Consider the following 27101-nt stretch of genomic DNA (forward strand, 5'->3'; position numbering starts at 1 on the left):
GTGTTTAGCATTCTTCTGTTTTGTCCGTAATAATATTCGGTATCCTTAAATAGTTTATTCCCTTTTAGTGACCTATGTATCCAATTCTGTCCTCTGAAATGAAGTTAGTGAAATTTTCTCTAACTTATTTAATTTTGAGTTGTTGCCTTTTTGTTAGCGTTTCTAATCCTCACCAATAGTTTTCCTCAATTTTCTTCTAAATAATTTCATTTTTATTGCTTCCCTTCTACTCCATTGCCTTTTTGTTACTTCTCTGAGCATCTATGTGATAATGCTAATGGTATTTGACGAAATATGCCATTCATTTTTATTCGGAAAAAGTTCCCACCACACCTTCTGAAATTTATTTAAAACGTCTCAATTCACTCTACACTTAGCTGTCATGTATATTGGTGGGGTGTAAGGTTTCAAAACTCAGATCCACTGCTTTATTTCAAAATAACTTATTGCTATAGCAGTCTTGAAAAAGAGTCACCTTGGAAGTTCCGCTCCTTTATATTTTGTTGCTTCGGTGTGCTTCCCATATCGGAAGTATTTTAAAATATTTTACGCCGTTTCATCACAAGAAGTGGTAACGCTGGGTTATTATTGCACGTTTTTCTGTCATTAATTTACCTATTACACGGCTCCTCAAAACATCGGCATCTACCCTTAAGACTGATTTTTTATTATTTTTGCTCATAATCATAATGCCATAAAAAATAATATCAGGAGCAATAGACGGTGTTTTTGGTGAACAAAAATTGTCACATAGACTCACGATACATAATTATTGAACTGTAATGTACAAAACTGTACTGTACAAAAACAATGTGATTGGGAAATTTTTTCATGCATTATCGATTTAGTTAGAGAGCTATCTTTTCTCTTCAAAAATGATTCTCCATCAAAAATTTTGTTTTCATGCGAACCAAAAATGTTTTATCCTGCACAGATTTAACCTAGGATTTCTTGCTAGATAAAGTTTCTCAGTTCATACAACAATTAATAGTCAGGGCATTATTGTAATTTTTGCTTTCGATGATATTGTTTTACCATACATTTAACTTTACTCCATGTAGGGTCGGGTATGATCAGGTTGGTGTTGTGGCTGGAGTGTTGGCTTCCCACCCTGTAGGCTCGGGTTCAAATACCGGCGGTGGCAGAGATTTTTCAGAGACAGCCCGATCCCTGCTTGAATGTTGTGTGGAGGACATTTCAAGGACAACACTCCGTCCGTCGGATGGGACGTTAATCCGTGGTCCCCTTGGCGCGTTTCGTTAAGAGCAGGCTAATGGCGACGCCGGGTTTCTCTCCATCCTTCCTTACCTACCCTTCCCTCATGGCGCGAATGACTTAAGCTGTCGGTCGCCTCCTTCAAATACCATACCATACCATGTATTAGATATCATTTCCCGGTATGCATATATGTACTACTCTAACATTTATATACCATCGTATTTTCGTGAAAAAAATTGCAATGTTACATGCATGTTGGCTAAGATGCTTATGCATGGGAGATATGGAGGAATGGAAGGGGTGGGAATAATAATGGATAGAGACGAGGACGAGTGAGAGAAAATGGTATGCCACCTGAAGCGTAGCGGTGTTGGTGGTTTCAAGTGGCAGGGCAGAGGATATAAAGAGAGAACTGTATTTGGTCATCAAAAAGGCCGTGGGAAACAGTGGTGGATACGGGCAAGACTGAAAGCAGGACGGGGCAGATGGAGGAACATGCATGTGAAGGTCGAATGAAATACTGGTCAAAATGTGGGTCATTGCAGCACTTACAATGGAATAATTGTGCGCAGAATAAGAATTCATGTGAAGGCGAAGCGGATTTATTGTTCGGCCCGCAAAATAACACCGAAGTATGCCACACGCCGTAAAATGCTCTCCTTATATTTCTCCTCTGAATCTAAAAGCAGCAGATGGAGCGTGCAGGAAAACGACAAACTTGGTAGCCAAATGTGGTCGCATCAATCGAAGATCAAGTTTTCTTATTCGATAGACATAAATCTTTAATGCTATTCCTTCTTCGAGTGATCTGATTGAGGATTTCCTTGAACAAGGTTTGAATCAAAATTATTTGCCGAGGGTCATGATTGCAATAGCTAGAATATTTTCCTAATGCTCTTAGATTAACAATTTACTGCTTTGAATTGCAACGAAATATTTAACTCTTAATTAAGTTTTCCAAACTATAGAAATATATTATGAATTTTTTAGGTCAAGGAAATATAATGATTATATCATTAAGAAAACCTAGTGGATAAAAGGCCATTTAAAATTATTTCTTTACGTTCTGATTATGATTATCTGTTTTTACTAACGTCCATAAAAATTAATGTTACATAGAATAAAGTTTTTATTTTGGTTTTTGATCGAAGCAGAATGAATATTTAATGCAGATAAACAAGAAGCTAGCCAAAGTAGAGAAATTCGCGATGGTATTATTTGACCTTTTCTCTCTTGTAAAGTTACCATTAACACTGCGTCGCGGAAAAATTTCTTTGTTACAAATGTAGTTAATCCATTTGCGTCTTATCTACATACGAGGCCATTATATAAAGCACTAGCATCTTACAGCTATGCATTGCAACCGCTTGGCAGGGTCGGTTGAAGACACGAAAATAAATTAATTTGTGAAGTATATATGTATTTTGAGTGAACATACAGATGCTTAGGTGGGATTAAGTTGCCTTATTTAGTTTTGCAATGGATGAATTTTAATTATTTATGATTTTTTCGCTGTAAGTCATCGTATTTTACCTCTCATCTGAGATACTTTTGAAAATTTCCACCTTTGTTTTTCACGGTATATGTTGCCTTATCATTCCTTCCATTCTTTTTCTACTGAATTATTTTATTTCTTGACGAGGGAGCGAGAGGGCATCAATTTGGGACTGACCTGCCCCACAGTTTTGACGAGAGTATTTTGATCGGGCCGATTGTTCGACCACTCACGCGGAGTTAACGGGCTGGGCCGAGTCGTATCGTTCTGAACGATTGCAAACCACAAGTCAGTCACGATAACGGGAATAATCGCTTCAGATAACGTTTGTGGCAATCGTGTCCAGCAGAATATAATTCATATCGATAAAATATTCCAAACTCTATATCAAAGATTTTACGTTAGAACTTGATGTTATAGTCCCTGTTTTACTAGATGAGTGAGACTATCTATTGTCAGGTTTTTTTTTTTTTAACTTCTGTCTTGATTTCAGAAACGCGAAAGAAAAATATTACATTTGTAATAGTATTTATGGTAGTTTTATTGAAAAAATCTCTGTAAATGATGAATTTAAAACAGCACTTACTGCTTTTTCCTTCCAAATTTAGTCTTCCAAGTATTGCGCTTCTTCATAAATGTTGGGTTAAGGCCTATTTTTCTTCAATATATCCACGAATCCTAGTTTCTTCTTCCCCTTCCGCCAATGCCTCAGACCCCGGTCTTCCTATTAAGGTCATAATAAACACATTTTCCCGCTGAGTCCTCAGTCCATCCACTCACTTTGCTTCTTTTATTTATTCCTACTGCAACTTTTTCTACTCATTCACCATGTCCAGCACTCCTTCATTTCTTTTACTTTCTCTTCCATAGTACAATCCATTTTGCTCCAAACACACATCTCAGTCGTATCCATATCCTTACATATCGTTTTCTAATGTATGATTTTCAGGGTCCACGTTTTGGAATGTACTCCATAATGCTTTAAGACTAAGACTTTTTGGAGTGTGGAAGCAGGGAAGAGGATATTCAAAAATAGGCCTAATTGAATCCAGTGATAATGAAAGTGCGGAACATTTCAGGAGTACGTTTTTTAGTGGCATAGTTGGGCTCCGCACTGTAAGTGCATGTAGTTCTTCCGTTTGCTTTTAACTAGGTCTAGCATTCAAAATATTGGTCTTAAATGCCACTACTGTAATCAGTTCCTATAAAGTTCCACAAGCGTTTATACTTCTCAAAGTAATTAGCTTTTTTGTAGCGAAATCCAATTCCGAGACGCAAATTATTTCGACCATGCAATTTTATTTGTGTGATAACAATATTTGATAGTCATTGAAAATAAAAAGGAATATGCCTGTGAGGCTATGGAAAGAAACTTTTCCTTCTTTAACTTTATTTTATCGCAAGCGTTATCCCGAAAGAAACTGAATGGAGCATTAAAAAGGTACGAAACTGCCTTTCGTTCGTGATGCTGCATCAATGGCGAAATACGTCTCTCGGATAAGGCAGGCGTGAAAGTAGATACTTCATGAAATATCTCTTGCGCGATCCAAGGGCAAGTCACGTATTCTCCGTTTTAATTCCAAACGTCCTTAAAATGTGAAATATTATCGTCATCTCCCTGAACACGTTTCGCTCCGCGCGGCGACACACAAAAGGAAAGGGGCACGTTCTCCGAACGGAATGCCGGGAAACTTCGTACACTTCGAATCTTGCGTCGCAGAGGAAAACTCGCGGTTTGTTTTTTTTTCCTCTGCAGTAGTCGTGTGAGAACTTCCTTCAAAACTCTTAACTGAGTGGCGCTTGAGATATTCTGCTTTTTTTCATTTTGGGGAAAAAACCAGAGCGAGAGATTGGGAGATGGGAATATAATGGAGAATTGGGATAAAATTTTAATGGAACGGCGGTAATGCGCTGAAAACGGTGTCGTTATAGAAAAACGCCTGAATGAATTATCGAGGGATTCAATTAGCAGCAGTATAAGAGGGGGGCGTGGCTCCCTAGGGTGGGAAAGGAGAACATTGGCGGTGAAGGAAGTACTCGTGCGAGGAGAAGGAAGAAGAAAACGTGAAGACTTGAGCAAACAGCACCTGTTGAGAGTTCGTGAAAGTGGGAGGGAAAAGGAGGAGGTGAATGAGAAGAGGAGGGAGGAAGTGAGAGAGTGAAAAAGATGTAGAGAAAGAGAAGGAAAGGGGGACGGGGGAGAGAGACAGGGTAGGGATTTGTAAGGGAGTACCTACACGGGGATTTGGGAGGTTGGGAGTGCTCTAACAAATGGCTCCGTAGATATACATTCACATTCTGTGCATGAATCACCCCGTGTACAGCTGTGAGCGAGGTGTGGGGTGACAGAGAGAGAGACTCGGGTATACGAGCGTGTGTATGTATGAATGCCTCATGGTCCTATCGCTGGGAATCCGTTCCGTCCGGAAGGTCCCGTGGCGTGAACTAAGCGGCGAGTATGGCGGTTGGAAGGGGTGTCGTTATGTCGTGCGGAGCGGAGGAAGGGGGAGACAATGGTTTCCATTAAAGGGCCGTCCAGGAATGAGTGAGTACCGGGGGGGGGGGGGGGGGGGGTACAAATAGGAAGAGGAGGTGTCGGCGGTCTGCGGGTGGAGAGCGCGCGCCATATTTTACGCTCGCAGATGGAAAAATAAAATCCCCTCGTGTCCGTTGCCATATTGTTTAACCACGTCGCGGAATTGGCGAGTACTGTATCGAGGTTGGTTGGGGGAGAGTCAAATGGGGCCGAGGAGGAAGGGAAGAAAATGGCTGGGGTTGAATAGGACAGGCGTGCGACATTCGCGGATGCGGTGGTGGAATGGCTTGATTGACGGGCTGACTGATTTATTGATTGGTTCCCTCTTTCAGAGTGGTGACGTTTTATTTTCTCCCATGACACTTTTCCTACGAAAAAAAACAACCGCTTCTCCATCGCGGCAATGTTGGACATTCAGATTCGATATGAACGCAGTCGTTCGACCTAAAAGTTTAAATGGTGTGTTTAAAGGTTTCTTTTTGTATTTTTCTAAAGCCACGCAATCACTGTTGGTCCTCCCTACGGTTTTCAAGTTTTTACTCCCACTTTGTTTTGCTAGTTTTATTTTGAAGTAGAGGTAAATGCATTTTGGCGATGAGATTCATCGTGTTAAAAAATATTCTATGCTGATTTTATAAACTCATTCAGATTTCACTGCCAGAGTTTGCTTTATTTATTCATTACTCTGCATAGAGATATAAATCATTCTTTTCTACTTGCTTAAGTGCTATATTATCTCGTGTGTTTTGTAGTTGAATTTATATTAATATTTTGCTGGCATTAATATTGAAAAAGGTCTAAAATAGGTTTTTGCCCCATATTTACCAATTTTAGAGCTTTATATTAAGTTTAAGTGCTGCCATTAAAAAAATATACTTTTATCTAGCCGCAGATTTTCCTCTTGAGGTTTATAATTGTTATTGTTGTTCTAATTTCTTTATGTTAAGGAAAGTTTATTTATTTCTCACTTTAGCACTCCTTTAATAAATGGCAAGGAAATATTCGCTTGCTGATACTGCAGCGTATCATTAAATCGTGAGCTCCGGTGCAATACACTTCTCGTGAGATTAAATTCCAATCCTGACACCAGCACACTTCAAGGATACCTTTTCCAAAGCCATTCCCTCTCTGACAATTGCGGTTTTATTTCACCTCCAAAAAGGTTTATATTACCATGACTTTAATTCCGCGTTCACCGCTTACTGCACTCTACCGTTACAGAGATGCACGGACGAGATAAAAATCTTTATTGCTTCCTGTGCGAGAAATGCCGACAGTATATCTCGCTGAATAATTGTTGAACGTAGTTTAGTTCGTATCTTTTGCCCAAAGTGCTGACTAAGATGGTAATGGTTTAATCACATTCTGTTGTAATGATGGTTGTGCTTCCATAAGCTAATTAAACCGTCCAACACTCATTGTCAGTAAGTGTGCCCACGATGTACTTTTACCTGACCTCGGACCTCCCTATAAATATTGCTGTTTTTTATGGAGCCACTCTTGTGCCGTTAATACTTGTTTGTTCTTCGCATTTCGCGTCGTACTCACTCCTGCAATTACCATTCTGAAATGCGAGTGCCTGAGTTATTTTTTAGCTTTACGGCGTCTGCTTCCGGGTGCGTAGTCAATATTTTCAACCCGCAGTTAAACACAACTATAAAAACCACTCTAGTATTTTTTTCCATCAACCTCCCCAGGAGCAGATATTTTCGTCGTAGATAGCCTCGGGAGGCAGGGCCGATGACCCAAAGATTAAGCGACGCGACTCATGAGTGAGCCTGTTGACTGTGGAAACAAGTAAGACGGAGATCCTTCCTTTTTTTCTTCTCCTACTTCTCCTCCTACGGAACCTCTCGAAATTACTCTTTTCTCCTCCCAAGATTGCAGGAGTTCCTTGGAAGGAAAGCGTCCCCCACCCCCGTCGCATAATTTTTAAGTGGATTGCACCCTCCCGCTAATATGATTAGCCTGGATGTTATCGCTGGCGGGGTAGAATGGAAGGGAAGATAACGAGGATTGTGAAATACAAAGGCCCTCCTACCACGAGCAAGCGAGCGAGCGCGCTGGATGAATAACGTTTGCTTATGCCGGTTTCCGGAGCGACCCTTTTCATCTCTCGCATCCCAGCAATTTTTATCTCGATCGCCGTATTTCACCTTTTGCGGCCGCTGCTGCTGCTGCGCACATCTGAAGGGAGAAAGAGTGAGGGCCGTGGAAGGGGGAGGGAAGGTGGAGGAGAACGTAAAGGAGTAAACAGGGGGAGGGTCGAGAGAGAGAGAGAGAGAGAGGACGCAAAAAAAAGAAGATGGCAGGGGTGGGGGAGGTAGGTGGTTATACCGGACGGATGCGCGACAAATTGGCAGCAAAAGGCTTCCCACGGTGCACCGCCCCGCATGTTAGTGTTTGCTTGCAGGGAAATGAGATCGCAGGCTATGCACATATGCAACCGCCCCTTGAGCACTCGGCCCTTGAGCAAACTTCTTCCTCCTGCGCTGCCGCTCCGCCTACCGCCCTGCCCCTCCGCCTCCCGTACCAACTCCCTCTACCCCTGACATATACCTACCGTTCCCCCATCCAACTCCTTCGCCCCATTCCTTATACCTTTAGTTTCTGCGTCTCTCTATTCATTCTGCATAGGTATATAGTAGGGCGTATTGTATCCGTTTGATAACGAAGAAAAATCGTGCTTAGCGTAGAAATTTTTTTGAAAATGATTCGAGGATCTACCTCTACCCCTGAGATACACCTACGGTTCCCCCATCCAACTCGATTGTCCCATTCCACATAACTCTAGTTCCTACTTTTCCTCTATTCATTCTGCATATAGAAGTGGATATTGCGTGCAGTTGATTATGAAGAAAAACCGTGCGTAGCGGAACGTAAATTTTTACTTTTGTTTCTTTTTGCAATTTTTTACATCATTATCACCTTATTTGTATTCTGATTGGCTTAATCCATTACTTTAAACTAATTTCGAATTGTGCTTAATTTACGAACTATTGCATCTATAGATTTTAAACAGCGGTAATATTTCGTACCCTTTTTTAGCTCAATAATGTATTTCATTTAAAATGTATTTATTTACTTTGAATAATATTAAAAATTAAAATACGTACTTAAGAATTCTTATCGTTGGTGTATTTCTTTCCCATGTATATACGCCGTTTCTGTAGCGGGAGATCAATGTGTCTGGACCCCCAAAGACACCAAAAATTATCGTCGGTAAATAAAATATGAATGAATTAGCAGCGCGTGAATCTAGCAATCCGTTGAGGCATTCCCCGAGGAAAGTGTACATAATCTCCTTCATGCAGTTATACCTACATATCCCCCGTGGCGTCCCTCATCCTCTCCCAGCCTTACAGTCCCGTCTCCTCCCGTTCCTATTCCACCTCCCGCCCGCCCCCACTGAGCAAACGGAGAGAGGCCGGAGAAGATGATGATCACGCGGGCTGGATAAGGGAGTGGTGGAGTGGGGTGGGGGAGAGGGGGGAGGGAATTATGGTGGGAGGGAGCTTGCAAGAACATTAGTCGGTCACCGTCACGGCACGCGACGGAGGGATGTTCGGTGGAACAGAGGGGGCCGAGTGTTCCAAGAGGGAAGATAAGGTAAAGGGGTGGAGGAGGTGGAGGGTGGGATGTTGGGCATGCAATTGTGTTGTCCGCCGGTGGAGAGGGATGGAATATATATACGCGAGGGAGAATTACCCCGGAGGGTTTGAGGAGGAAAGGGCGGATATGGGAAGTGCACTCTCTCGTCTGTCCGTGTTTTTTTTCTCTCTGAGGCCGCGGTGGAAGTGAATCAGCAGGCGAGGTGGTTTGAGGAGCGAGGAGACGGCATCTCTCTCGTTTCTTAATATTCCGAGTGTCCGGAGCGAGCTTTCTTCGGAGGAGCCCTCGTTCGTGTATCCAATTTGCGTTACGTTGTCTGCCGTCCCGAGCCCTATCCAAAGATGTATATTTTTTTGTACGACTCCGTTGGAATGAGGGTAATTTTATCTTGTTGCGCACTGGAGGATTACTCACAAGAGCTCCTCCTCCGATGCGTTAATTAACGGTTCAAGTATTATAGCTAGTTAAGACGAGGAAGGATTATGAAAATGTTTTGGTTAATCCTATGTCTTAGCACATATTTGGAGTTACAATATTAAGTGTGTGAATTGAGCAGTATCCATGGCACAATTTGTATTTGCAGCGTATATTTATTGAGATAATGCCGAGGCTTTATTAGGAGAAGAGATTTTACATATCTAACCTATGTGCATATATCCTATCTTTCCAATCCTGAAGGATATCTGGGAAAGATTTTATTTTTGTTTCATTGAAATGATGTTAGGAATGCATTAAACTATTCCCAAAAAATGTACTTAGAATAGAGGAGATACCCAAACGGAATAATCAGCTGCAGTGAAAGCTGGTTACTGGAAAAGAGTTGCTAGGGATTCATTATGATCGAGGAGTAATTTGGAAATAATAGTGCGTAAAACTTTCTCGCGTAGTACTCGAAATACAAACTAACACTCAAGCTATTTTTACAAGTAACCTAGCCGGCGGCAACTTCAAAGATGAACCCATGGGACACTGCAAAAATATCTCGCTGCAGTTTTTTCCACTCTTTTTTCCCTCCCTTTTAATTGTTTATTATTACCACATTAATCTCTCAGGGGGTCCCCTGGCGCTCGAGGAGTAAAATGATTAAATATGCATGCGGGAAACGGGTCACGTTTTCCCTTTGATCTCGCGGAAAATGGCTATGGAAAAAGTGTGGTCGCCTAAGTAATAGAGGAATAAAAAAAATGAAAAAGAGGAGGAAGAGGGGGAAAGCAGGTGCTCTTTAAAAGCGACCTTTCGGCCCATCTTATAAGGGAAGGACGAGTCGGAGGAGGAGCGGCGGTTAATTAGAAATACGCGGCTGGTGGCGGCGGTGGCTCCCGAGAAGCGTCTGCTCTTGCAGCGGATAGAGAGAGAGAGAGGGAGAGAGGGCAGCGGCTTAATTATGCATTCGAATGAAAGAAAGAAGGTAAGCCGGGGCCTCGGAAAGGCGGCCGGCGGACGGATCGGCACTTCCGGTGCGACTCGGAAGAGTGGGGCCGAGGGGATTAGCTTTTGCGGAATGAATAGGAATGGCGCGGGCTAAAGCAAGCCGGGCCCCGCCGCCGCGGCCGACGCTGCCGCCGGCACAACCGGGCGGACCTCCCGGCAAGCGGCCATGAAGGAGGAGGAGGAGGTGGAAACCTTTTCTCGTCTCGGGGTCCTGTATCATACATTCACGCTAAATCAACATCGGGAGAATATTTTAAAAGGGGTTTTGCGATTTAAATTTCAAGCCGCGGCCGTGTACGGTTCTCTCCTCGGGGCCGACCACGCCTCTTTTTCTCCCTGTATCTTACCCCCTCTTGCTCTCTATTCTCGCCAAGTTTCCGTCCGGTCCGTGACACGCCCTAATCGAGCAGACAGACAGCACGGCCGCTGCATCCCTTATGGCGAGTCGTCGCCGGTAGGAGGTGAGCGTGACGGATTGAAGCCTCGGACAACGCGCATTCATTGTTGTTGTGTATGCCGTGTGCACACGAAAGATTATCAGCTGAGGTCTCCAAGGAAATAATAGGAATATTTTACGAAACCAATATGTTTTTACGTACGGCGTTATTTTTGCAAAAAAATAAAGTATCCATGAGGCCCATTATATCCCATATTCCTACAAACTTTCAATTGAAGCAGTGCCAAAAGAAAATTATTGGAAAATTATTAAATGGTTTCCAAGATTAAAAAGGGGTAAATTATACAGAAGCAATCTGTAAGTCATCACGACTAACGTTCGTAACATCATAGTAATGGGACTAACGTTCGTAACATCATAGTAATGGTCCTTTAGAGGCTAAAAGTTACATATATTTTGTCATGCAAAAACTTTTGCCGCCCTACGCAAAATAAGTTAATTGTGGCACCTTTAATTAAATAAATTTGACTCATTATATTGAAAGTTCATACCAACATCATCGTATAAAAGGTTATCTTTTCATTAATTCTTGGTTTTTGGCTAAATTTTCTCTTTGTACATGAAATGTTTTCAAGCATAATCTAATGTCATAAATCACCATCGTGGTAAAACGCATAATTGTTTCTATATAAAATTTTTAAGAAAATAAAAGTGAAAAAGGCTTGCATTCCGTCTAATTAACATTTTCTACAGAGATCGTGTCGAAACAGACATATTTTCCTGACGTGTCAAATGATAAACTTTTATGGCAATCCTCTACTTCAAATTTGTTAGAACGAAGGTTTAGGGCCATATTCCAGAACGTCACTCGAGTGTTGATTTCCCTCACTCGTCACTCCAACTGCACTCGGTCGCTACTTTGGTATTCCAAGACGTCACTCGAGTGACGTTGCTCCCTCGGACTGCCCTCGGAAACGAGTGACCTGTGTTGGACACTCCGAGTGATCACTCAAATGGAGTGAGCAAAATTCAAGATGTCTGCCGTTAGCACCTCGCATATTTAAAGCGGAATATTGGGAGTAAAACGATATCCACCAACAAAATTTAATTCCATTGATTTAAATAAAGCATGATTAAACAATTATAATTTAGTTTAGAGGCGTCAGTCGTTTTAATTAAGTTCAACTAACGTTCCTTCCGATACCCCATGGTGTCCACGGGTCCGTGATTTGGCATAATTTATAATCAGATAAGAATTACTGATTTTATGAATGGAAATCTATATGATGTAGGAAACATCAAAATCAAGATATACTTATTTACATTTGTGCATCGTTTTACTTATGTTATCGGCTATTATTCAAAATAATACTAAAACATTACGGGGACCTTACTGACTGGCTTTGACTCGGCTTGGGTTGCGACCAGTTGCGACTTTTTAAATCAACTTACAATAACCATATAGACCACTGTTAATAAAGTATGATGAAATTTAAGTAATATAAAAGTGTTTTGACCCCCTAAATGACATGTAATGCATCATTAATATTCCCCGAGGAAATATATTTTCAATTAACTTCTCGCGTCGAGGTTCAAATTTACCGCTCTTCACTGCCGCGAGTCTTCTATTAAAGTTTTCGTCAAGTAAACAGATATCGCCGAACAGCCCAAGAAGAATCACATTTATCTTAAAATAGGTTTACATCGGGTAAAGTATTCTCAAAGGCTTTCAATTTTAAGGATTGTATTAAAATGTTACAGGTAATCATGAACTAAACTTTGCCAGTGTAAAATGAGCAGGTAATATGCATTCGTTCCAAATTGGCGTTTCTATCTTAGGAAGTTAGCTTGTCGACGAATTTTGAATTCTCAATTCACTATTTTAAGTTATATAAGTGCATAGAGAAGGACTGTTTGCAGCTTAATCAACAGTGTTTGTGGTAATGTGATCGTGTGTTACTGAATATATTTTTGTACAATGAAGCAATAGTTACAAATTTATTGTGTACTTGTGGCTAAGATTTTCAAGTATTGGACTAGTTATAGGTTTCACGTTACTTTCTTTCATGTCATCAAGGTTTCAAAAATGTAGTGATTATGATTACTGCTGTTGTAACATACTGTGTGTAGCATTTGTCAGTGGACCTTCGAATATGTATTCCTATTCTGATAGGATTATCGTTTTATAATACTCATGAATTTGTTTATAAACTTAATTAAATCATCGATGTGATGAGAAGATATTTGATGTTACAGGATAGTGTTTCTTTTCCTTGTTCCTTGCTCCTATTGCATTATAAAGGTATACAATTTGTGTATCGTAGCATACAACGAAGAAACCTTATTAATTTTCAATGTCCATTAGGTACATGTGAACCAAAGTTGGATGGGTAAAAAGTTGGTTGGATCTCCACGATTTCGACGATTATTTGCAAGTTAATGGTAACGAAGCTCTTCCTCTTGAAAGTAGGCGAATAAGGGATCTTAATAACCCTATGTAAATGTTCCACGACAGAGAAGTCTGCGTAAGATTTAGATTTCCTTAAAAAAAATTGTCAGAGATTTCATCATCCCCATAGCTTCGACCCCACACGTTAGCATTCTTTAACTGCCAGTGCCAGTAGCAATTCAGACATTAGTGTTTCTAAGATTTGTAGCCATTTGTTGTTTTTAAGTTGGTAAAGTTATTAATTGCTGGATACCACATAATGTTTGGTGGTGAATATGGCGTTAAAAATCTAGAAGAATTTTTATTTCACTTCACATGTCTTGTCCAAGGTTGTTTGATTTATTCAGAATTATTCTATCAAAAATATCAAAGTTTGTTAAGGTTAGCTTTTTAATGGGTACCTATTTAACTACACAGGATATTTTCACTTATTCAGTAAACTTGAATCTATTGTGATATAATATAACCAGGTTATAGCATGCAGCTCACCCACCCTCTCATCCACTGGGTAGGTATGCCAGTTTTTTTTATGAGAGAGAGCAATTGACATTAACACAAATTTCACATTTTCCTAAGTATGTACTTAATGTTCAGGAAAGCATTTAGTGTACCATTTTCTCTTTCACACCTTTTTTTGATTATTTGAAACCTACATCGCCATCTATGACGCTCCCTATAGTTCATATGAATTTGAAAATAATGTGCTCCAATTTATGTGTGTGTTACACTCACCAGTCTAAAATAATTTGTAAAACTTCCTGCTAGTAAGTATTGAGCGTAGTAATACACCTATGATATTGCCTACCTTTACTTTCAGATGATCTGCTGAATAGAAATGTTTAATTTTTAAGTGTTCAGGGATTTTAACTGAGAAAAACATAGGAAAGCCAGAAATGAGTCAGAATTGGAATATAAAACCACTCACTTTATCAAGTTATATTACTGAAAGGAAATATATGACCTATTTTTAAACTAACTTCTTAATATGGATATTCCACTTCAATAATTCTTCAATTATTAAGCTTGCAAACATGTCATGTATTTATTCCATTTGAATATCTTTGAAATAAAGGTTATGTACAAGGAATTTCTCTTTTTTTAATATGGATAGTAGGGTATTAGCTCATTGATTAATTGTATTATGGTTAGATTATTGTGCCAGAAGCTGTAAAGATTTGCTTAGATTATTTTATAAGAATTGGTATCTTATGGCCCATTGATAACAATGTATAAATGTATGTAATACAATGTTTTCATTTTTCAAAGCTGTTGAGGTAATCACTCATCTACACAAGAAATGTGAATGGACCTAGGTTGCTTTTTGAGGATTGCCATATCCATGAAATTCTTTTTGAAAATTGCGGACTGAAGTACTTGTGATTGTCAGTGACCTTTGGAAAAATATTTCTTCAATCCTCGATTAAACTTAAGCTGATCGTATAATTTTAATAGATGAGATAGGCCACGAATCATTAATCTATGCAGTTGATCAAAATTTTATAGCAAAATTAAGTATATTATGTTTATTGGTTTATTTGAAGAAATATTTTATAGTGAATAATAGCCATTTTAACATCCACCCTGATGGTTCACTATCTCCAATTTAGAAAAAAAATTAAAGAATTCAGTTAACCATGTTACTTCCATTGTACTAATGGTTGCTCCATTAAATATGACTGCATCAATATATTTTGTCCTCCTTATTGAGCAAAGATAGCTGTTACTAAGCAGAGTCGTCTGCTGCCCTGCTTAAAAGTCAAAGAGATTATAAAGGATTAACATTGAGGAAGATGGTATAGGAGTGGGTAGGATGAACAAAAATAGTACATGGTTAGCAATTTATGGGTCCATTTTGATTACGTGTGTGACTGTACTAGCATGAGCAAAAGTGCACTTCAAGTATTATGGTAGCTAAAGAATGTATGATATGTACTTACAATTAGATTTCTAACACATGGGTTTGTATAAGCCTCAAATCTTAGTCATAGCTCATAGTTGTTGAATTAATATTTACTCAGCTAACTCAAATTACCCACGAGTCTTTTGACAATCAATAATGATCATGCCTATCTTTCATAATGCTAATTTTCTGCATGGCTTATTTCTTTACTGTGCTTTTAACATTTAAACTGCTTGGTCAATTATAATTATCACTTTAAATAGGACATGAGTAGTATGCTCACAAGAATGCCATTAGTTTGGTCTCCATAATTGGAGGGGCTGGCTGTGCATTTTTGTAAATCATAGACAAGATTTATGATTCAATAAGTAGTTTGGAAAATCAAGTGATTTTTATTTATTTAAACTAGATGTTGCAATCAACATATTGAATATAATCATCGGTATTGAATTGAAATAACATACATAAGCAAATCTAAAAGAGTATAAAATTATAATGAGGCAAAATGAACATTTCTTAAGTGAGACAATTTATTTTAAAATATCAGATATTGTTTTTATATAATACATTTTTTTGGCTGAGGTCGTGGAAGGTGGTAAATCATGTTCTGACTTTTTTTTCCTGGATAGCCTGTGAGGAAAAATTCATAGCTATTGGTGATTTCCTTGTGTCTGTTGAATTTTTCCGCTTCTAATTAAGTTCTATTTTTTAATTTTGTTTCTAATAGAGCTGCCTCTTTCCTTGTGTTCAAAATTTCTTCTTAACCTTATATATTATTTTGCATCTTTTTGTCCTTACATTGTATTCATCATTAACTATGGCTCTTTTTGTGGGTGGGTGGATGGAGGTAATGGTGGGTGGGCAGTGTTCAGAGTTTATAGCTTTGGCTAGTGGCTGAAGTGGAGTGCAGGGTGGCAGTGATGCTGGCAAGAGTACCGATGAAGGTGTATCAGTATTTTGTTAGCTATAGACGATGTTGATGAATGGAGAATGGTAGTTGTGGTATTTGTAAGGGATGGAGCTCCTTCTTTGTTGATGCCAGCCATTGTATGAAAGTCAGCACACAAGTGAAGGCAATGCAAAATATTAATCAAATAAAATAATTAAAAACTTTTGAGAAAAGAACTTTAAGACTAAAAATATGATACTGCAATTTGAGTATTGTATCTCACTACTACTATCATTATGTACAACAACAGGGGCGGATCCAGGATTTCTTTCTGGGGGGGTGGGGGGGGGGGCACAACAAGGCCGTATCCAGGATTTTGTTCAGTGGGGGGGGGGGGGCACAAGGATACCTCGCAAAACAAAACGAACGCAATGATAATGGGACCGTATTAAAATCTTCCTTATTTTTTAAGGGGGGAGCGAGCCCCCGTCCCTACAACCACCTATGTATATCAACTATATTATCACTATCCACTGTATTTGGGATGTGGTATGAAATGCATGGCACTGTAATCTCCAGCAAGGGATCAGTAGTCGGGGGATTGGAGTAAGGCCCTCCACAAGTGCCCATTCTCTCCTGCGTCTACTTTGCTAAGGTGGCTTTCCTTCGAGCTGTTATATTCTCCCATGCTTATATTTTGGCTGTCAGACATCACGCTAAGGCAAAAACGAAAATCAATCCAATGGATATTCTTGTTATAATGCATTTAGTACCATACAATAAGAATTGGAATTAAGGAAAACGAATGTTTCATATATCATTATTTACACCCCATCGCCTGTATATTAACTTAAGTGAGAGTTCAGTATGCATTATTCATCAATATAATAATGTTTAACTGATCGTAACGTAGCTCATCCATCCGCTTTTCATAATTACATCTCAAAGAATTAATTTATATTTTTTCTTTTCGTCTCGGCTATCGGAATCGATTATAAAAGCATTAACAAACATACCCCATGAACGAAACTGAGCGCATTAAATTCCTCTGCCAGCTTCATCCAGCTTTTATTTTTTGCTGCTGATGTTTGCGTGTCAGTTGTGTTATTTTCTAACGTTGATTTATATTTGAAACCCAAAGAAATGACGAAAATGTAGCCCTGTTGGACATTTTTATTTACAATCAGATTTGCCGCAGATTATTATCGCTCGTCATTTTTTTGGTGTAAAGACGTCATAGTAACTAGCAATTCCCAGTTACTTGTATCGATACTGGCCCTCAAATGAGTGGAGTGTGAGTGTGTTCTTGGAATACCGATCAACAATCACACTCATTCTGAGAATGAGTGATCACTCGAATGAGTACGAGTGATCACTCGGAGTGAGTGACGTTCTGGAATATGGCCCTTAAGCGAGAATGGTTTATCTATGTATTTTCTCTTTTTTTAAAGCGAAAGAAAGCCTGAGAATAATGCAGAGATCTTTAGTTGAAACATATTTTTCCCCGGATCTTTTCATTTTACTGCCATGTTTTTAATTTTATGAAAGCATGGAAAAATGTCATTGCTCGGGCCGAAAAGAAAATCGTCTTCGTTCCCCAGAGTCCCGTTAACACGGTGTTGCCGTATTTCCATAATTATTCCTGGACTCGCGCCCATTCGTTATTTCCTCCGCATTACATCCGCTGTTTTACAAGTATTGCAAGTAACTCTTGGGAAGATAATTACCACGGGTAAGGGAGGAGTTATTGGGGCGTTCGGCTTAGCACCGGCTGAAGTCGCACAGGCGGTCGTGTTATACCGGAGCTCCGGTGTAGGGAAGGTGGGACAGGGGAGGGGGTGAGTGGGGGGAAATGGAAGGAAGGTGGCCCTTGTATGGAAAGGGTGTTGGCTTCTGAGCCGCGATAGGAAGGGGGAGTGGCAGGGGGTGAGGGCGGCTGGGCGCACGGGCCTGGCGGCGGACAGGTTGGCCAACCCCACCGCGATGCCCGGACAAGTTACAGGAACAAGAAGGGAAGCTTTAATAATGCCCATATTTTGTCTGCCTCCCCCGCCCCGAAAATCCGTTCACCAATCCATGCATTCCAATATACATACCGATTAAAACTTCTAGTGAAACATGGCCACGTCGCTTCCCTACAAGATAATAGTAAATTTCAAGTTCAAATTTTAGTGATTTGAACTGATTATAAAGTTAAAGTGACTGAACCGGGTGATAAAATTTCAAAAAGACTGATTGTATGTTTCAGTAACCTAATAAAATGTCGTTTATTGTTACTCGGTCGAATTTTATTTAGTTTAAGGATTATATTATTTAAAGTGCACAGTGTAGAATGATTGAGATAGAGATCTATGCCATGCATGTTCATTGCTCTAGATGTGTTTTTCCAGAATCGGTGCCAAGAGATGTAATAATAGTTTAAAACTTCGAGCTCACCGACGGAATAATCTATGAAATCTGCACTAGTACCGGCTATGAATATCTATTTGGTTAACGGAAGGTTTGTGATAGCAATGAGCTGAGTTGACAAAAAACGCATTTGAATGTTTATCATGCCGCGGTTAAAGAAATTTTGTAAGCTTGATTCCGTCTATAGGTAAAGTGTCCGATTTTCTCCAATTGTAGATTTGCTTACAATTAGCTAATTTGATAAAAAACTACTCTTACATAGTAAATTTCTCACATTGACTCTAACCCAGGATAGAAGCCGTGTATTCGTGAAAAATATTTTATTTTTGTGAATTAGAATGGCCATTGACGACTATTGACTTCTCAAACAAATGCAAATACCACTCATTAACAAAAATTGCCGAATTTGTCGAATTCAGTAAATCATGAAAAAAAATATAGATCCTTGCTTTTCGTGTTAAGTTCGAACTTTAAGTTTTGAATAATCATAGATTTTATAAAATATTTTATGCAATCATGTAGAAGATTAACTAAACCGCCTGTTGTCCTGGTGAGGATATCAATTTCAGCCGCTAAATCATATGAAAAAACTATAGCATTTGTTCCTCTTATGCATCCATAAGAGAGAATGCTTGGTAAATAATTATTAAGATAAGGTCTGGTTTTGTACGGCCTTATTTGCGTCCAACTGGCCCAGTGAGGCTTTAATCATGTAGTACCTACGTATTCAGCGTTTGGCATCATGTATCGCTTAGCGGTAAAATAAGGACACGTTCCCTTTAAATAACATCTCTTATCTTAACTTCGAAGAAAATCGATACTTCCTCAAACGGAGTATAAATATCCTCTTAGATAATCTAGATTGGTGATAAAGGCACCCAAGTTCTTGGAAAGATTGACATGGATTGAGTGTTCTGTTGCCTCGTGGATAATCGGATCTCTTAGTCCTTATTACAGGAAAATTTCATGCTCATAGCGAATTTTGCTCCTGCGCTTTAATATGTATACTAAAAGGTAATATTTATCATGTATAGTATTGCATTCGTATTAGGGGAAATATGGGTAACAACTTCGTGCTGGAATGTAATTGAATGGTCATTTGATGAAATGGTAAATCACTCGTGTCAATTATTTCTTTGTTTTAAATATTGAGAACATTAATCAATATGGGTTTTTTATTTAGAGAAATATTTTAAACTGATTTATCACTCACCTGCTAGTGCAATTTATGATGCAGCGAATTTCATTCATTAAAGGAAACCTTTTATTTTGGTGGAGAGGTTAGTAGCGGACCTGTCTTACCAATATTTGTTTGAGTGTGTGCGAGAATATCCATTTATGTCACTTTGTTTGGCTGAACGGAATTGATTGTGGATGATCTATTCCCTCCAACCACCTTATATATTGCCTGTGCCACTGAATCTGGTTTCATGATAAAAATTGGTCAAACTGCAATGCAAGGATCTCGTTTTTTCAATTCGCGCAGAAAAGATTGAGGCATTGCAGAATCAGACCCTATATAAAATGGCTGACGAACAAAGACTGCGCAGCGTGTAGCATGCCTTCCAATTTTCAAGAAACCAGTTTCATCCATATTTACTTACGATGTGATAAAAACTTATATATTTGGTGTGTAACTTGTGCGCGTTTTTTTCATAGTGTTATTTTTGTTTGGTTTAAATCCCAATAGGGGCGGGCAGTAGAGCGTTCCGTTAGTAGTGATATTTTTTTTCATTTTATTTTTATTTTCCGATAGTTGGAGTGTGAGTGGGATATCTGTGTGTCTTAATTCTGCCCTCTATTGGCCTCACTGAGTTTGTTTCTCTGCTCTGTCTCTGTACTTTTCAGGGTGGTCTGGTTGGTGGTCCATCCACTCCCAGCGCTTATCACACTCCATCACAAATGGTCGCGTTGTGGTACGTTCTCTCCTCTCCTCCAGTGGCATCTCTCTCTATATATCTCTTTCTCTCTCTCTCTGTCATACTCCGACCCCGTTTAATGTGTGGCTTTTTGTTGTTTCGTTGTTTCTGTCTCCTTATCCATTCTTGTGGTCACTGTTGTCTCGTAATGTTGTTTGACGTTCGTAATGAAATTAGACTTGCTGTGTGCTCTACACCCACCTCACCTTTTAATGATCGCCACCGCTCTCTTGTCACTTACCCATTCCTCAGCACTTTTGTCTTCCCTAGTTTGCAATATCACTGCTGATAATTGTTATACATCAACTTGCGCAATGTTTATAGCTATGATAGTGTCAAATAATCTTGGATAAAAAGGTCTAAATATTTCCAATATGCACCCTTGTCGATCGTTTTCATGGAAAATAACCTGCAGCTGCATAGGCTGCAGCCACTAACGATGATAAAATAGAAGAATATCAATCCATGCCATTGTATTCAACGCTAGGAATTTTTGGGGAATGTTCGTTAGAATTGAAAAAAAAAGACAATTCCCATTTATTTGTGAATATTATAAAAATGATGATTCTTAATACAGAAAACGTGTGATAAAAGTGTTTTTTTTTGTAAGACAATACAATCTTAATTAAGTAACCTAATTGTTTTAGGAGCAAAAAAACTAGTTCCTACCAGTTCTCGGCAATTTAGGCTAAGAAAAATCTACTGTTACAGTAATAATCAACTGTTTAAAAGCATGAAATATATGATAGATCATATTTCTTGAATTCATTTTTATATTTTGAGGTATAATAACGTGAATGACTCGTAAGACTTCATGGATCATTATTAAGGAAAATTTATTGCTTATTCGATTTTAAATTATTCTACTACCGTGCACATTTAATGTAGGATGATGAAGCAAATGAAATAATGGCTTCTGTTTATGAACAACGATGGTTTTTATACATAAAGTTGCTTTTCAAAGATAAATGTTTGAAGTAAGAAATTGAAATCCTCAAAACAATATAGTTATGTGGCTACCATATAACTTATAACGGGAGGCGAATTGAGTCGACGTCCCTGGTCTTAAAGTCAAAGATTCATATGATATAATTTTTGCAATGGGTCAATATGGCTATACAAGTGCACAGTCCTTCAATGTAATAACATAATTAATATTGTTATAACTGGTAACCTTGAAGGCAGGCTTGCGCGTGTTCAAGGTTTTGGCCCGGTAATAACAGTTGTAAAAGATTTTAACGTATTTGATACTAGAGTAACTGCCACCTGCCTTAAAAATAGAATTCATATTTACGAGGATGATTCACGGTTATTATTCCTTATCAATGGCACTAATACCATGCCTTCTCAATCCTAATACCTTATCCTTGCAATGCACCTGTCAAGAATCAACTCCTTCCTTTTTTGTTTTGGTACCCCTTCCTACTTACTCCTAAATTTCGGCGAGCTAACAAACGGCGCATTATGACTCTTTGCAAAAATGCTTGAGTCCAATCATACTCCTCATATAATAAAATAAATTAACCTCGTGGAGAGAATCCGCATAAGTAAGCCATACCAACGGAGCGTGTTTTGAAAAGCTATTGAAAACGGGGTGACGGGTTGATTAGAAGTGCATAGACTACTCGACATAGATTTAGTTTGCCTCAAGGAGATCAGAATTCACCGACATGTCTTTCCGGCAACTGAGTCTAATTAGCCAATTCAAGGAATTTTTTCCTTGCATCGCGAAGGAGTTTGATGGCCGGATGGTACCTCGACCGGTAAGTGGGCACTTGATGAAGGAAAGAGAAAATCCCTGCCTGCCTTGCTTTCTTGTCCCTCACTCGCCTCTTGTGTCTCAGCATTCATTAGCGCATTTTACCGCAACTGATTGGTGTTGTGAGTGATATTTGGCAATGCATTTATACTGTTCTTATTAGTTTACTATTTGATATTGTGTTTGTGTGTATGTGTAGATATAATGTGATTCTTTAAATATATTTCTAAGTTCGGTGAAGTGCTCCTTTCGGTATAATTCTTTGCGTGATTTATTAATATCAAGAAGATCTGGGTTAGAATAATATTTGTTTCTTTGAAAGCTTGTGGTGAATTATAATTCTATATAATCACTTTAAGTAGCCTTAAAATTGAAAGGTGCAAAATATGGATTCGTAATTTCAAACTTTTTGAGAAAAAAGTCTGCAAAACAGTTAATCAATTTAATGAACACTTTGATGTTAGAAGGAACACTTTATTCATGACTTAATCCAGAAATCATGATAATTTTAAGGTTCTGTGACAGTGTTCCAACATTTTGCATCAGTTGTAACATTTGCATTCCATGACTTTAGTAATACTGCGTTCTCCTTGGCCTGGGCCGACTACCTCTGGGACTCCCCTTTGTCCCTCGCCGTGTGGCATAACTATGCGCTCTGAATATTTTCGGAGGCAAAGGCAAAAGGAGGAACTTAGGACTGCCTTACAACGGTGTATGTTTCAGGCGTGTGTTACGAGAGAGGAGGGAGGGGTAGGTTTAGCGTGTGTGGGATGAGGAGGAAATAAAGAGAATCGAATGTTATCCTCGGAGGTGGGATGTTCAGGGCGGCGGCATCAAAGGGGAACGGAAACATTGGTCCTGCTAGTCACGCGCTCTAAGTTTTGTGTCCGACCCCATGGGAAGGGACGTCCAACAGTACAAGCGGGACGTGAGGCTTGGGAGAGGTTGGGGTGGGGAGTGCAAAAACAGTGGTAGAGTGGGGGAAGGTGGAGAATGTGTCTGTATGAGGAAGAGAACGGGTGGTGTGGAGGGAGAAGAGGGTTGGACGAGCAAGGAAAAAAAAAGTCCGATAAGCGAGGAAGGCAAAAAAAGATGAGCGGTGGAAGGATGATCCTATGGCGAATGTCCAGGGGAGTGATTGGTGGGAAGTGGGAAGGAGTAATTCCTTTGAGAAATGGGCAGTCCTCATGAAAATTCGGACCGCACGTGATTTTTAAACTAATAATAACAGATGAGGGGAAATGGTGTTACCTCGAGGGAAGGAAATAAAAACATTGATATAAAAGAAGGGAGAGCGGTTGGTGTGAGCCGTATAGTGTTACAGTGCGGAATCGAGAAATCCGTTAAATATAGGCTCATTGCACCGCGCAAGAAATTTCCACGGTTCATTCCAAGCATTTATGAGGAAAAACAAATGCGGTAGTTGTGCGGTTACTTGTGCATTTATTATGTTATATTTATTAAATTTTCTGTGAACTAGTGAAACTGTTTTCCGATTAAAATAGACTAATGTAGTGAGGGCGGACAAATATATGTTAGGTTTATTTAAATAAGGGTTGATTTGAATTCGGATAAAGGTAAATATTGAAATAAGTTCGTATTTTTTATGTTTTCGTGAGTAATTTGGATGTTATTTTTAGTATATTTCAAAATGATTTTAATTTGGGTCACCTAAAGGAAAAATTGTAACATGATAGATAAAATTATTGGCGTCAAATTTTTCTAATAAATAATAGTGAATGTGACAGAAAATTCCGAAAATAAGATATTGTTGTCATAAATAATAAAATAATAGAAGGGGTTTACGGCCAAGAGATTGATTTGATCCATGGCATCATCATTTTGAGTTTGTGGGGAATCCCTTTCTCTACTACAGATGACTTTGCACTAGCCCAACCTCTAGAGTTTGAATGCTGGGAGGGATAACTCATCAAATTTTACGATAGGGTATGGGGAGGGAATCCTTGATAATTTGTCACTTTTTTGAATTTTATTTTGACGCTATCGAGTCGTTTGTTTAGAATTACACCATGAATCTCGTTATGGCCTTCTCCGCATTTTCTAGACCTCCATTTTATTCGGTTGCGGTAGGAAAGCACTTCCGGGACCATATTCATTTTTATCTCGTCACTTTTTATTCGAGGCCGAATGCTCCGACTCTTGGAGTTTATTAAGGGTCTTTATGAGCCGCATCTTGAGTCGGGGGTGGTAGAATGTCGCATTATCAAAGATGTGGATGAATGATGCAGGGATATTATGCGGTTAAGGGTGTGGGGGCCAAGACAGACGAATTTTACCCTTGCTGCAGGGCAAAAGGGCTTGGGGGGAAGAGTTGCCCGTAGGTTATATGGAGGAAATATAAAACGTAGATTCAAATAAATTTACTGAAGTTTTTTGATCTTTAATTCATATAGTCTGAAATAACATGCACCAAGCTTGACTCATGACACACTTGACATAGTTTTCCTAACCCTCACTTATTGCAAAGTTGTCATGATTTAACTATTCAAAATTAATTAATGCTAATATTTGTTTAACATTATGCTTTAAAACTTAAGAAAATGTGAAATATGGACTGCTCTGGCGTTGAATTCAATCATCATTTGCCATTTTGTTAAAAATTGATTGGCACGAATGTGAAAATCAAGTGGTGCTTGTTTACATTTGTGAAGGTGGTCTCAGCACATTTTCCTCTTGGAGGTCACCGTTTTTTACCAAAGCTTTCGTCTTTTCGCAATTTATGTCGTTATGTAATATGAAAAATGTAATTATAATAGGAAGCATATAAATTATTATAATATATTTCTACCATTTGCTTATCATGGGTGGGTAAAAATGTACAATTCCTGCCCTGTTGCCGTGTTTTAGATTAGTATTCATTACTAACATTACTAATTTACCGTAAAATGTCTGTAAAAGTACAGTTTTATGAAATTATACTAATAGAATTTTCTTCGGTTGTGGTGTTAGGATCATTAAAATATTCACCTGCGAAGTTACCTATGCTGATTTAAAAACTTCAACAAATATGAATGTAGAAAATCCAAGGTGAAAACTGCTGAAAATTTCTCTGGGTAAATCTTATCGTGTTTATAGCTAAAGCAGTGAATGGGGCTTTCTTTCCGCTTTTGAGAATTGGTGTTTTGTCCATTTACTTTACTCATACATTAGAAATGCATTTTTGTGTGGCCTAATAAGCTTCTCACGGTAAGTTATCACGATCAGTGAATGTTAGTGATGCATACGCTAACCTCTGCTGTGTTCTTTTTCTTCTCCTTACAGGTAAGTGACCACATTGACTAGACTTTGGTGACTAAGCGAATGCTCAGTGTGGTGACGATGATGCCGCCTCTCGTGCGCCCAGCCCCACTCTGGCTGCGACCGACGCATCGGTGAGTCAAAGGGAAATTATTCCCATGCTTCACCAAGGCATACCATATCCTAGTATATGCGCACTCATGTTCTCTTTAGAATCAGGAAAGTTTGAGCTTCATGGCCTCTGTTGCCCACTCGTTCTTTGATAAATCCCACGAGGTTGTCTGAGAGTGTTCTCGTTATTGGTATTATGAATATTATAAATTATGTCAGTGGATGCTTATGGAAATTGATAGCCGTTATTACGAAACACAAAAGTAAACTCCACACTGAATTTAATATCGACGATCAGGATATCATTATTTCTAGAAAACTGCGCTTAGCTTCCGAAACCCTGTGTAGGTTGGTATTAAGTGTGGAGTTTACGACTGCGTTTCATAATGAAGGTGTTTTTATTTCCAATTCGATATTTAATATTTTTTACTATATTTGAATTAAAATCCGATAAGGGAAAAAGAAGCAGTCTATATTAATATCAACTAATCTATATTAACTTATATGGGAATGATTTGAATAGTATTGTTATTTTTTCTTGCTTATATTATCTTTTAGGTTCACAAAGAATGTGGGTCATTCGTTGATTTTCCATTTTTTACCAACATAGAACAGAAAACAAGTTTTTGATCTAAATACAAGGCTCTATTTTTACCGATAAGTTGTGGATAGGCATAATGGGGCTAGCAGCCAACACCTAATAGGAGATCTAAGTGGTCAAAAACTGTCGTTAGTTAAAAACCTCTCTCCATAGTTGGAAAGAATTAACAACTGACTTAATAAGGAAGGAAGTCTGTAGCTGAACAGTGAAGTTCATTCGCCATAAATTAGAAAACAGTATGTGGTGACCATGTTCATATTTCTTATCGATTCTTGTATCGATTGGGTTAAGAGATAAAGTAAAATTTTGAAAATATGTGCCTTGAAAAATTGATTGAATTTTTGATGGAGCTCAGTTTTGTTTCCATAAAAGTACATTTTTATAGCTAATTCTTTGTCACTTCACAATTTTGGATAAAATGCAATTTAAATCAATTGATAATCCGTGTGCATAAAATTTCATCGAATAAATGGTTGCACCATATTATTCGATTATTTTTAATGACAAAATATAAGTTTTAGGGTGGTAAAAATATGCATTTCTTGTTGCATATCATATGCTGTCAATGGTATCGAACGTACTTTTGGAGTGTTCACAAATTTTTTGTGATAAATGCTGGTTGATCAATATTTTTGATGCAAAAATGTCAGTTGAATTATAAATTAATGATAGTTTTCTGTAACTGAGACGATTAAAATTGGAATCAGTACTCATTGAAAAGCTATTTGAGAATAAATATTCTAACCACCAGGGAAATTTCTTTATAGAGTGTAGCTAATGCCTTTAAACAGTTAATGATTCTATTTAATTTTTTTATTATTTTAGGTACATTAAAGGTTAAAATTGTTTAAGAGGTTGCGGTAAGAATATTATAAGTTGAAACGGATCAATACTTTTTTATTCAATCCCAAACTTTTTGCTATTATTAACATGACAGAAATGCTCTACCTTTACTAGAAATTTTTATTGTGTTGGTATCAACTAGATCAAAATTTAAGTAAATATCAAATAATGCCATTATTTCGTCATATTACTAATAATAAGGAAAGGGGACAACATCGAAATATTTGCGTTCGATGTTTATTCTTAAATTTGAGTTACCATAAGAATTAAAATA

The 27101-nt window shown here is 38.5% G+C and overlaps 1 protein-coding gene across 1 annotated transcript in view; it reads left to right on the forward strand.

Annotated features, from left to right (window-relative positions):
* Positions 1–25404, forward strand: part of LOC124171049 (CUGBP Elav-like family member 5) — a 379376-nt gene extending 353972 nt beyond the window's left edge. Inside the window, exons 3-4 of the mRNA XM_046550200.1 lie at positions 20185–20252; positions 25297–25404. Of these exons, the coding sequence (XP_046406156.1) occupies positions 20185–20252; positions 25297–25300 (72 nt within the window). The 3' untranslated portion in view covers positions 25301–25404. The remainder of the gene's footprint in view (positions 1–20184; positions 20253–25296) is intronic.
* The last annotated feature ends 1697 nt before the right edge of the window (positions 25405–27101 follow it).

Source organism: Ischnura elegans, chromosome 1 (assembly GCF_921293095.1).
Source record: "Ischnura elegans chromosome 1, ioIscEleg1.1, whole genome shotgun sequence".
In the NCBI taxonomy this organism is placed as follows: Eukaryota; Metazoa; Arthropoda; class Insecta; order Odonata; family Coenagrionidae; genus Ischnura; species Ischnura elegans.